Source organism: Cyclopterus lumpus, chromosome 7 (genome assembly GCF_009769545.1).
Source record: "Cyclopterus lumpus isolate fCycLum1 chromosome 7, fCycLum1.pri, whole genome shotgun sequence".
In the NCBI taxonomy this organism is placed as follows: Eukaryota; Metazoa; Chordata; class Actinopteri; order Perciformes; family Cyclopteridae; genus Cyclopterus; species Cyclopterus lumpus.
In genome coordinates this window covers 4,612,189-4,624,363 of record NC_046972.1, presented here as the reverse complement: position 1 = coordinate 4,624,363, position 12,175 = coordinate 4,612,189, and the positions used below count along the sequence as shown (strand labels likewise).

The following is a 12,175-nucleotide window of genomic DNA, read 5'->3' as shown; positions in this document are numbered from 1 at the left end:
CGAGCCATTATATGTTTTTAAAGGGGTTGATATAATTAATGTAATCATATTTCTAAAGCATGAATGCTGCTGTTAATTTGTGTGCTGCGTGCACGTTTTAGTTTGGACATATCTGTAAACCAGTCCCATCACAGGCTGCACAGCTTTAATGTAGTGTGTGGTGTCACAAACATGTTTACTTGTGATTCATATGAGATACCGACTCGGCTCCTTTTTAAAAAATTCTCCTTTAAGAATTCATAGAGGTCATCGTGAATAGTATTTAGAGTGGAATGTGAAGGTCAGGTTCTGACTCCCGCGATACGAATAGACTTTACTTGGATAGTGTTCATGCAACAATGGTTGCAGATTGATAAAGTGGTATTATAAGAGTGTGCGTTAAGTAGCAACATGGACATTATGTCTCAGGCTGCACTAATTAGTTCAAATGTAATATTGTTATACAACAGCTACATCTGCACATTTTATTAAGGAAAGCTGTGATCTGTATTTGCGCTTGCTGCAGCGTAGGGTGATTCTTATGGTTCCTTACCTGTGTGTGTGTGCGCGTGTGTTTTTTTTAGGGTTTTATAGGTTGTGTGTAAACGTGTTTGTTTGTGTGTCATTTCTGATCATAATTTCTTTGTAAATTGTGTTAGAATAGAGTGCACTCGCTCAGCTGCATTGTGACGTCGTGCACAACCGGGTAATGAGTTCATTCAAAGAAAACATATTTATATCACACTGCGATACTGTTATCTTGATGTGAGGATCACATTGTTCTTAAGGGCGGGGTAATAGGCGTGTCATCCATTCATGCAAACATGAAAAGCTTTGGTGCCTTATTAAAACCGATTGCTTCACCTATCAAATCTCTCTCTTTGCTCTCCACAGGATGCCATTACTCAAAGTCAGTATGAAGTCTTTACAACCTGCACAACTTTGTCAAGATAGATAAACAAGAGCACCTGGAGAGCACTGGGGCCACATGGAGCACGCGATACAAGCCAGGAAGAGATCATCTCAGGGCCGGACCGAGACCCTGACCCCAAAGCATTCACCTCGAGCCTAAGCTGACTCACTTTGCTTTGTTCCCACATTTTAAACATCGCACTCTGCATCACTAGTTCAGACACCCCCCTCCCATCCCACGTCGACCCCTCTTCTGTGCCATAAGGACCCACAATAGTGCCCCTCAGAGGGGAGATGCCCGTCTTGCTTAATGCCGACGCCTCCTTCAGCTCCAAGCAGGAGCTCCTGGACCTTCAGGACTGCCCTCTCGGCGGGGGCCCCTCTCTGGACACCCCCAGCCCCCCGGACTCCCAGACAGGTAGCCCACTAGGCTCAGGCCCCGGCAGCCCCGGCAGCACCGGTAGCCCCGGAGCGGATGGCCCCATTCGGCCCCACATTTTCACCGGGGCTTCCACGCTTCCGGGGCAGCTGTACGGGGCGGAGACACGACCCCATGCGGGGGCCCCATTGGGGTTAAAGCTGGTCTCCACAGACTCGGATCAGCTATGTGGCTGGGGGGCCCTGACGCCGAAAGCTGTCCAAGCGTTCAACACCCCTCGTTGGGTGCTGTTCTTCCTTTGTGTGGCGTCCTTCCTCCAGGGGATGATCATCAACGGCTTCATCAACACAGTGGTCACCTCCATCGAGAGGCGCTTCGACCTGCGGAGCTACCAGGCCGGCCTCATCGCCAGCTCCTACGACATCGCCGCCTGCGTCTGCCTGGCTTTCGTCAGCTACTTCGGCGGGACGGGACACAAGCCCCGCTGGCTGGGCTGGGGGGTGCTGATCATGGCGGTCGGTTCTCTGGTGTTTGCCTTGCCACACTTCACCACGCCCCCTTACGAGGTCAGTCTGACGGAGCGGACGCTGATGTGCTCCGGTAACCGAACCAGCCCGTGCCAGGACAAGGAGGGCGGAGGACTGTCCAGCTATCGTTTTGTGTTCATGCTGGGCCAGTTCCTCCACGGCGTGGGCGCCACGCCTCTCTACACGCTAGGGGTCACCTACCTGGACGAGAACGTCAAGTCCAACTATGCGCCCGTTTATATTGGTGAGTATTTCATTTGGTACAGTGGCGATCACTCACGGGCAGTGATCATTTTGATGTTGTCACTAAAATATCGATCATCTCTTCCCAGTTTTTTTCGGGTCCATATGTGTTTGCTCAGTCCTTTTGTTTCCTTCTGTCTCATAACGGGACACATTGATTGGTTTTGACGACAGTTATTATTCAGAAGAATGTCATTTTCACATCCCGAGAGCCAAAATCTTAAATGTATCATATCTTGACAAATGTGAGTATTCGCAAAGAGGAAGATCAGTATGCGTTTGGTACAAACATCATTTAAAAATGTTTTTAAAAAGCCAGATAAAAAAATTTAAAAGGCCATTTATACCTGAAATGTACCCCAATAGAGAATGGATGACTATCGATGCTCTATTAATTTTGTGCTTTCAAATAAAAATTCTTGAATTAAGTAAAGTTTGATAGTGGGAAGTTTCAGGACTCAGCGATGTGTCCGGGGTTGATTGTGAGTGTTTTTGTGAGTAGCATAAAAAAGGGACTACAGCAGTTCATCTTTTTGTAAAATAAATAAATAAAGGAACCTGCATTCTAATCGCCTAATTTGACCAGTTGCCGGTTTAGGCTCAGCTGATATTGGCAGCTGGGACTGATGCTCACTCTTTCACTGAGAATTAGACACAGATGAAAGTGTTTCTTAATCGCCATTAACAAAAATCCAGTGCCAGTAATTTTGTCACCACCGCATCTTCACCATTCAGCATCCACTGCTAGCGGTGGTACAAAATGCCACTACGCCCATTTCCAATAGCAGCAGTGAAGGACAAACACACAAACAGTCTTTGACATCAAGCTCTCCATTTCTTTCTTACTTCATGAAACACTAACTTTGGGGACACAGAGCCCAATAAAGAACAATGGGGCCCTTTTAACCTGTAGTAAACAGGAAGTAGACAGTCACTGTACTGACACACCCAAGGTCTGGTTCTGAGTCTGTGGTCTCTCTCTGCCTCTCTCCAGGGATCTTCTACACAGCGGCCATTGTGGGCCCAGCAGCGGGCTACCTGCTGGGGGGATACTTCCTCAACATTTACACCGAGATCCACCTGACGTGAGTCTGCTGTGGCAAGAATGAAACAATATATAATAGAGCAGACTTGATGTTAACATTGTAGGTGTATAGCTGGAAATATTTATATATTTATTTCCATATAATTTACCATCAAAACTAATTTATGGAAACAATCCAATGGTAAAGCCTATTAAACTACCAACAAATGTATTGATAGAGAGATGGATTGACCTATATCGAAATGTAAGATTTTTGCCATATTACTCATCCCTAAGTGGACTAGCATTTATAAAGGTGGATAACAGTAAATGTCAAGTTATTCACAAAATGTGTGTGTGTGTGCGTGTGTGTGCGTGTGTGTGTGTGTGTGTGTTACAGCACAGAGATGACTCCAGAGAACCCTCTGTGGGTCGGGGCTTGGTGGGTCGGCTTCCTGGCAGGAGGAGCAGCAGCTCTCGTGGTAGCGTTCCCCATCCTGGGCTACCCACGACAGCTCCCGGGTACCGCTCCTGTCCACTGCACACACACACACACACACACACACACATGCACACTCTTGCAATAGGAAGGAGTAACGAGTAAAGAAGCACAGGCGCATTTATATATGTGTGTTATAAAGATGTTTTTTTTAATATTTGTAATTTTAGCTTGAGGTAGAAATTGGTATGGGAATGGCAAATGACCCTCTGCCTCCTCCTGCAGGCTCTCAGGAGTACGTGGCCATGCGGGTGTCCGAGGCCCACCAGCTCAAGGACGGAAGCCAGACCACAGCCTCAGACCCTCAGTTCGGCAAATCCGTCAAAGACATGCCAAGGTAGTGCACTCAGTGAAGAGGGCGGTCTTTTTGGATACAGTACAGACAACCTGGGAACAGGTTGACCACCGTCCTGACGACGGATGAGCCTCTGGGGACGAGAGGGGCCTGAGATGCCAGACTGGAGTTGGACTGGAGAGACAATGTGTATTACTTTGTATTACATTATCCACAAGTAGTTCATTTGAATCCAATAAAAAGTTTAATGACCGTCAGACGATAGACGTCGGGTTTCCAGATGTCCTTCTGCTTTCAGAAATCCGTCTAGAGATTACAGTAGAGTTGGCGTGACGCCACCATGACATCATCAGAATAACTCAGAGCATCAACATGAGGAGTTATTTTTAAATGCGATAAATCGCAAAATGAATACATGGAGAATGTTCAATATCCCGAGAAGAAGACCTAGTTTGGACCCCCACTTGGGGTTACAAAAGCTTCACGGGGGACGGGGGGGCACGAGGCCTCCTTGCTTTAAGGGGGGTTGTAAGACAAAAACATACAGTTGGCCTACATCCCATCATTTCACTCATACAGCATCAGGGCCTACAAACAATCAAAGGGCCACGAGGACAATGGCCAGGCACCAGGGAGAAGAAAACAAGCACTTTATCAAAAGGAAGCCTATTAAGTACGTAGGATTGTTACTAAATAATAACAAAGACTACATTATACAGACAGAGACTTGTATCAAAGGTTCCTTATAACAGGACAACTCATCACTGATGCAAAGTTCACAGAAAATAATCACAATTGATCCAAGTCGTCACTTTGATACAAACTTCCTGCAGTTATTGCATTTACTATTTGGATTAATTGTGCAGTTTATCAGTTGTTCTGTATTGATATCGTCGAAGAACAATAAGAGATATCCTTTCAAAATGTCCCATTTCTGAAACTTAAATTTGATCAATGTTGTCCTTTCAGAGATTTTTTTATTTTTTCCTCAATGTAATCGTGTTCAAGATGGCCCTGACTATAAACATGTCAAATCTGATAGTAATTTTACTGTCTCCCTCAGTTAGATGACGATGGCGACGATGAGGATGAGGATGATGACGATGATGATGATGAGAGTGATAAGAATGAGAGTCAAACACAAATTCCCTAATACAGAGTGTTGACCTATTACTATTATTATTTTACTATTTATTATTACTATCTATTTATATGACTATTTATTATTACTATCCAGTTAGTACTAAAGTACCATTTAGTACTAAATGGAATACAGTGAGTTGCTATATTTGTAAATTAAGAAAATTATCTATCATGACATTGTGATCGGTATATTTTAGAAACAGCAATCCTTCCATCAAGAGATTATTGTATGTAGAGGAAATAAACGATCCCATTCCAGACAAGCTCTATATTTAGAGTGACAGCTCGGCCTCTTTTCAGTTCACAACTGTGTTTACTTTGAACGCAGCCACCCACAGGGTGTCACCAGTGCAGCACTGGGGGATTACGTGGACACAGTAAGGCGAGGATCGCGTTGCATAACATGACGTCTTTGGGTCCAGTGCCGTGGTTCATCTGCATTAGGAATGCCTCCAGGCTGGTGAGATTAGAGCGGCCTGGTTTGATTAAATAAAGAAGGGAAAGGTTTATTCAGTTAGTTGCACACTCTTATACTCTTTGCCCCGTCTCTCTCCCTCCAGATCCGTGCTGCTCCTCCTGAAGAATCCCCCCTTCCTGTTCCTGTGCTTGGCCGGGGCCACGGAGGCCACCCTCATCGCTGGCATGTCCACCTTCGGTCCAAAGTTCTTGGAGTCGCAGTTCAGTCTCAGTGCTTCAGAGGCTGCCACATGGTTCGGTGAGTAGAGAGGTAACATCATGCAGCAGTCCAGTGCCAGCCCAACTGGTTTTAAAGTCATCTCAACCCTGTGAGAAATGAAATGCAACACTTCCTCACTCCCAAATAGTCAAATATTGAGTTCCTACCCTCGACTATGATATGACTCCAGAGTAAATCTCCACTTAAAACAATGAATTTATCTCTAACTGGCAAAACCATATCAATTTTTTATGATTGCCCCCCCAACCCATGAAGAAAAGCCAATGCAGTGTCCACAATGAAAAGAGTTCACATGTCTACTCAGTAGATTTCAGACTTGTAGGATTGTGATACTTCATGTCTACAAGTAGAGAATTTATTTTCAGGGCCTAATAGTGGAACTGCAGCCTGATTGCATGCCTATGTATCCTGCCCCCCCGCCCACCCACCCTCTCAGGATACATGGTGGTACCAGCCGGCGGCGGCGGCACCTTTCTGGGCGGCTACATCGTGAAGAGACTGAACCTGCGCTGTCGAGGCATCATCCGCTTCTGCATGATGTGTGCGATGGTCAGTCTGCTCGCCATCTTCATCTTCCTCATCCACTGCCCCAACGTGCCCATGGCCGGCGTCACAGCACCGTACCAGTACAGTCTGATGGAGAAACAGCAACTGGACCAGTACACAGGCCTGTATGACAAGCCGAGCGAGCTGCAGCATCGAAACAGGTGGGCACGGTTTATGTTGGCTCCTAATGTTGATTTTTATTTCGTGATTTTCTTTTGACTAAAACGTGTATTAGTTTACGTTATTGTTCATTTCACTTATGTTTCAAAATGGATGCGGTAATATTCGAGGTAGCAATAATTATTGTGGTCGTTGCTACCAAAGGTCTGTGAGTAACGTTAATGTTACACCGTTGTTGTGTTAGCATTAGCATCAACGGTAGCATGCCTTTTTTTTAAATAAAAGTCAATTTTATGAATGTCAATTTTATTAATGTGCAGATCTACCTGTCTAATTTTAAGTGTGAATCTTATATTTCTTTCCTTGAAAGAACTGTTCAAATTAGGGTTTAGTATCTGATTGCTAATCAGGGGCATGGAATTTGGGATTCTGACTTTAGATTTATTGTAATTTGGGATTTTGCTTTGCGAAGGAAGTTTTTATAAGCCAATGCGAGCACAAAACATTAGAAATTACTTCATGTTTTTTTTTCGACTCAGTCAGACCAATGATGGAGATATTTGATGTCATTTACCAATATTTATTGAGCTACAGGGCAGTTTGTGCAGTATGGTATGATATTTTACAAAGAGTCATCCCTTGTTTTTGTCCACAAACACGTGTCAATGCATCCAGAGACTTGTACACTTGTAATGTCTCTCTGGTGTAGCGCCACACGCTGGGCTTCTCCCCCCAATACATGCATCTATGTGGCCAGTTACTATACTGGGCCACTGGATAATATAACGCAGCCTATGAAGTGGTTTGTTTAGGTTGCATTCCCAGCCTTTGGAGCTTTGCATATCTTGACAAGCTATTGCTCTCCGCCTTAACTGTGTGCTCACACTTACGTACGTCATCATTGTTTAACAACTGTAAAAGGACAACAGGGATTACATCCAAATGGATTTTGTGAGACATGACACACTAATAATATTACGGCGCATTCCTTCTCGTTGGTATAGCGTCGAACATTATATGAAAACAGCCCGGCTTGTTCAGCGATGTCTTCATGTGCTTCAGAGTAATTACCATCGGGATGACTTGTACAGTGGCGACTTAGGAGAGTACTTGTGATCAGAGAGTATGAGGTAACTAATGACTAATGACCTTTGTGACTAATGACCTCCTTCTTTGCCGTGGCCCCCCCACACACACACCTTTCCCTCCCGTCCGCTTGCAGCTCTTCTTTAGAGGAGAACCTGACGGTGGGCTGCAACGCCGGCTGCAGCTGTGTCACAGAGCTGTACAACCCGGTGTGTGGGGCAGACGGAGTGATGTACTACTCCCCCTGCCACGCCGGCTGCAGCTCCATCAACCACACGGAGCGCTCCACAGGCAAACAGGTAGTGCACCCGACGCTGCCCCCCCCCCTCAAGAGATTTGCTCTTAGTCACTTGTTCAGTAGTCGATTAGTCTTTTTTTAATGCGTTCTTCATGCTCAGTGACTTGTATCCAATAAACTTATGTGCACATCTCTGGTTATCCCGAGATTTGATTGGGTACGTCTGTAACTACATGGGACAGCATTTGAAGCCATTTACATTATCAGTGTTAGTAAAATTAACTGAAAATGCTCAATTATGCAGCAGAGGCACTCATTTTCATTACAGGCTCTAAAGCCATTCAATGAACAATAAAATGGACTTCAAACAAAGCAACTGCTTTTTCCAAATGATAAAAAGACTTTATCGTAAAAGGACAATAGCATTTTGTTACACCTACGATGTATCGCATAACAATGTCATTATTCCTTTCAATATTTATTTAAAATTATCTTAACCATTACACAGTTTACAATGCACACTTAACCTACTCAACCAAACCCAAAGCAGTTTAGTTGAACAGTTGAATAGCTCTGAATTAAGAAAATATGATTGTATATATATTCTTTTAATGTCCTTTAGAATTTCTGCATGATATTGCATATTGTTCTTGCATATAGTCAAACACTTTATGATTTTAACACTGGGTATGTAATCCTCTTAGGGCCCAAAAGGCCAAACATGAGACAATCTGGTGGAAACATAGAGTGAAAGAATATAAAAGAATACATGTAATGCAGTATCTTCAATGGTCGACATATTTAAGGGTATCTGCTCATTGGTTCTCAACCTTTTTTCAGTGATGTACCCCCCAACTAGCGCAAAGCATTTTTGGTTGAAAGAAAAGTGTAATACAATGTGTCTGATTCAATATACAATATATACAATTCAGTTTATGAATAAACACTTATATTTTATTGAATATTTATTAAATAACTATTTTTAAAGGATTTTTAAATTGATTCTAATTTTAAATATGTAAAAAAAAAAAAATCTCACGTACCCCCATTTGAGAACCACTGCTCTACACATCAATACAGATCAATACGGGAGGTCAGGTGGAACTGTTGACCACGGTGTGTGTTTCCAGGTGTACTCTGGATGCAGCTGCGTGGTGGGGAATGTGACCTGGGGCGAGGAGGGCTTCGCTCTAACGGGGAAGTGTGGCAGCTCCTGCCACCACATGCCAGCCTTCCTCTCCCTCCTCTTCGTCGTCATCTCCTTCACCTTCCTCTGTAGCATCCCGGCCCTCACTGCCACACTCAGGTGACTGACGCCCCGTGTACCTACTTGTTGCGGTGTGTTTCCATTACACCTACACAGCTGCTATAACTGCCTTGAAAAAAACAAACATTAAAGCACATATTATTTGGGGGGAGTTATGCTCATTGGCAAAGCAGCTGTATTATCTAGTACCTCCGTGGCCCACTAGATGGCCCTCTGAACAGATCACTCTCTACTGTCTGGGAAAACTGCAGATAAAACAAATGCAGCAAAGGATCCGCTTGCATCGTCATGAAGTTTGAGATCCGTTCTGCCCGCATGTCTGACCGTGTGTGTGTTGTGTAGGTGTGTGCCAGACAGCCAGAGATCCTTTGGACTCGGCATCCAGTGGATTGTGGTGCGCACACTTGGTAGGCACACGCTGTATTCTGTTCAAATTCTTTGCCTTTCAACCTGTGAATCACGATCATTCGTAGACGTCAATGTAGACGTTTGCATCTCGTCCAATCTTTGTCGGCGTTTCCCCCGCAGGAGGTATTCCAGGGCCCATCGCGTTCGGCTCGGTGATTGACATCTCCTGCTTGCTGTGGCAGGATAAGTGTGGTGAGCAGGGCTCCTGCTACCTCTATCATAACTCAGCCATGAGCCAGTACACACTGGTAGCCGGCATCATCTATAAGGTAATACTAACACAGTCTTGCTGCAGTCTCACTTTCATTCAATGTCTTTGTTGAAAACGTTTGCTTTGTGAGGTAAGACCTCTCTGCTTCACTGGAAGAGATATATATATATATATATATATATATATATATATATATATATATATATATAGACAGTTAGGGCCTATTTGATGTGCATGTTTAAATGTAATTAGTTTAGTGTTGCATAATACCAGAAAGCAGGGAGTGATGGCTAGCTTGGCTCTTACCAACACCTCAATGTCTTACAAATCAACACATTATGCTTTGTTTATTCAATATGGAAACAGAAATGTCGAAATGGCAAATTTTGGGATTAAAAATGTCTTTGAGACTAATCGCCATGAGCCGGTCACAGAACCAGACGCTCTGGTTTTCACACTTCAGTTTGTGTACAAATGACACAAATGGCACACGACGTGTTACGCTACTGAATGGGTTAACTTTGCTACAGTCGCTACGCTTTATGCTAAGCTAACGGCCTGAGGGCTCTGGCTTCAAGCACAGACATGAGACTGATATCGATCTTCTGGTCAAACTCCTGGCGAGAAAATAAATACACGTATTTCCTAAATTGTTAAATTAATCCTTTGATATGAAGAAGTGAAGAGTCCTCTGTAGGCCTTTTTGTGAAATATTTTCTCTGCACCATTTATCTGCATTTGTTTGTTTTTTTAACTCTCCCTCCTCACAACTATCACCTGTCCTCATTTCTTTAGGTGGTGGGGACAATCTTTTTCCTGTTGGCCAGCATCCTGTACCAGCCTCCTCCTGAGTCGCCTCAAAGTAGCTGTGAGAGCACCGACCACGGAGGAGTGGACGTGAGCGACCTGCCCGTCAAAGACCTGCCCGAAGACGGCGTCATCGTCAACCTGCACGCCAGGTTATGACGTCAGAGACGCCCCTGATCGCTGAGTCTCTGGTCTGACTGTGTGCGTGTGCGTGCGTGTGGTTGCTGCTTAGCGCGGCGCGTGAACGCGTGTTTTGGGTGGTGCTTCCTTTATACCGACAGCCTTCTCACAGCCATAATGACACCACCCCCAACAGACACATGCACATAGACAAGATTGATACAGACACACATACCACAAACAGGATGCCTTCATGATGCATGCACAGACACACACACACACACACACACACACACACACACACACACACACACACACACACACACACACCTTTCTATAGTACGCAACGACTTCTTACATGCTGCTCTCTGGGAAGAAAACATGTGAATGTGAACATGTGACCACGCGTGTGCGTCCCCGAGTGTGTGATTGACGGGGCGGTGCCACACAAGCTTTGCTACAGATCTCTCAATACTGTGTCCAATCAGTTTTAGAATGTAAGTCTGAGGACATTTGTTTGTTTCACATTTTATGTCATTTTCCTTTAAAAGGACAATGAAACAGCTGAGACCTTTGTGGTATAAATATATATATATATATATATATATATATATATATATATATATATATATATATGTTATGCCATCTGTATGAAGCATTTATGATGTGGAGGGGGAAAGAAAAGGTATTTATATCCATCTTCTTTTTCTGTTCTTCTGCCATTACTGGAAGATAATAACGCAGCTTTCACTTTCCACCAACGATGATGAAATGATATACTGTATCTGCAGGCCAGTAATAATGAAGCCACACCATTTCATGACATATTTCAAGCCAAGAGTATCTGAAGGCACTTATATTAATATGATGTCAATATAGTCTAATAGTCATAGTACAGCAGCACAAATCTATTTTCAATTAGAAAAGTGCACATGTATTGTTGCTGTACATGTACAAGAAGATCCGTATGACCACTAATTGTCTTGCATTTAATAGTAGAAAAGAGAAGAAATGAAATGCTGAAAATTGTATATAGAAACAGAGCGTTGATGCTTCTCTTCCACAGCAATTCGCATAGCTGCACTTTAAAAAAGATTTTTTTTAAACTCCCAAAAGATCTGAGATGCTTGGAAAGTACAAGTTGTCCCAATGAAGGCCGGGTCACATCAGCTTTTAAAGTGTCAAAAGCTGGCTACTAAATTATGAATTACCTGTGGATCACTTAGTTCACATTGAGTCCAGTTCAACTCTGACCCCTGAATTTGCGCCATGCCGCCGCAGAGCTGCCCTCTAAAGGAGGAAGCTATCGTAGCGCGTTAGCTAGCCGTAGTTTATTCATGTATTCGTACGTGCATTTTGAAGTCGTAAAGGATGTGCTAAACGGGATATCAAAACGCTTTTGTGGAATATGTTCTAATGAAGCATGGATTTAAGTCACGTGACTTATCAGCTGCTTAAGCCGTCGGCGTGCGTCAAGTCGTCTTCAGCGCCGGACAGCATGAAACATGCCGGAAACTAGCCGACATTAAAGAACATTTCAAACTTGCCCGATTGAAACTAATTCCTGAAGATCGTTTTTCTTTTTTGAAGTCGTACACGGGTTAGGTGGTCATGGCGACTTCTTTTGGTCAGTTTCGCAACCTCTTCTTCTTCTTCTTCTTCTACTACTCTGTT

General features: G+C 43.9%; 1 protein-coding gene across 1 annotated transcript; it reads left to right on the top strand.

The window, feature by feature from the left end:
• Window positions 1-1,185: 1,185 nt before the first annotated feature.
• Window positions 1,186-10,540, top strand: slco4a1 (solute carrier organic anion transporter family, member 4A1). The gene is made up of 11 exons (XM_034537681.1): window positions 1,186-2,041; window positions 3,035-3,125; window positions 3,465-3,586; window positions 3,789-3,900; window positions 5,562-5,716; window positions 6,135-6,405; window positions 7,587-7,749; window positions 8,819-8,994; window positions 9,298-9,362; window positions 9,484-9,632; window positions 10,370-10,540. Exons 1-11 carry the CDS (start codon window positions 1,186-1,188, stop codon window positions 10,538-10,540), a joined length of 2,331 nt encoding a protein of 776 aa, XP_034393572.1.
• The last annotated feature ends 1,635 nt before the right edge of the window (window positions 10,541-12,175 follow it).

Excerpts from the sequence above, each read along its gene's own strand:
- slco4a1 (XM_034537681.1), top strand. The coding sequence starts at position 1,186 with ATGCCCGTCTTGCTTAATGCCGACGCCTCCTTCAGCTCCAAGCAGGAG. Across the intron at positions 2,042-3,034 it reads CTATGCGCCCGTTTATATTG|GGATCTTCTACACAGCGGCC; the intron begins GTGAGTATTTCA and ends GCCTCTCTCCAG. Across the intron at positions 3,587-3,788 it reads CTACCCACGACAGCTCCCGG|GCTCTCAGGAGTACGTGGCC; the intron begins GTACCGCTCCTG and ends CTCCTCCTGCAG.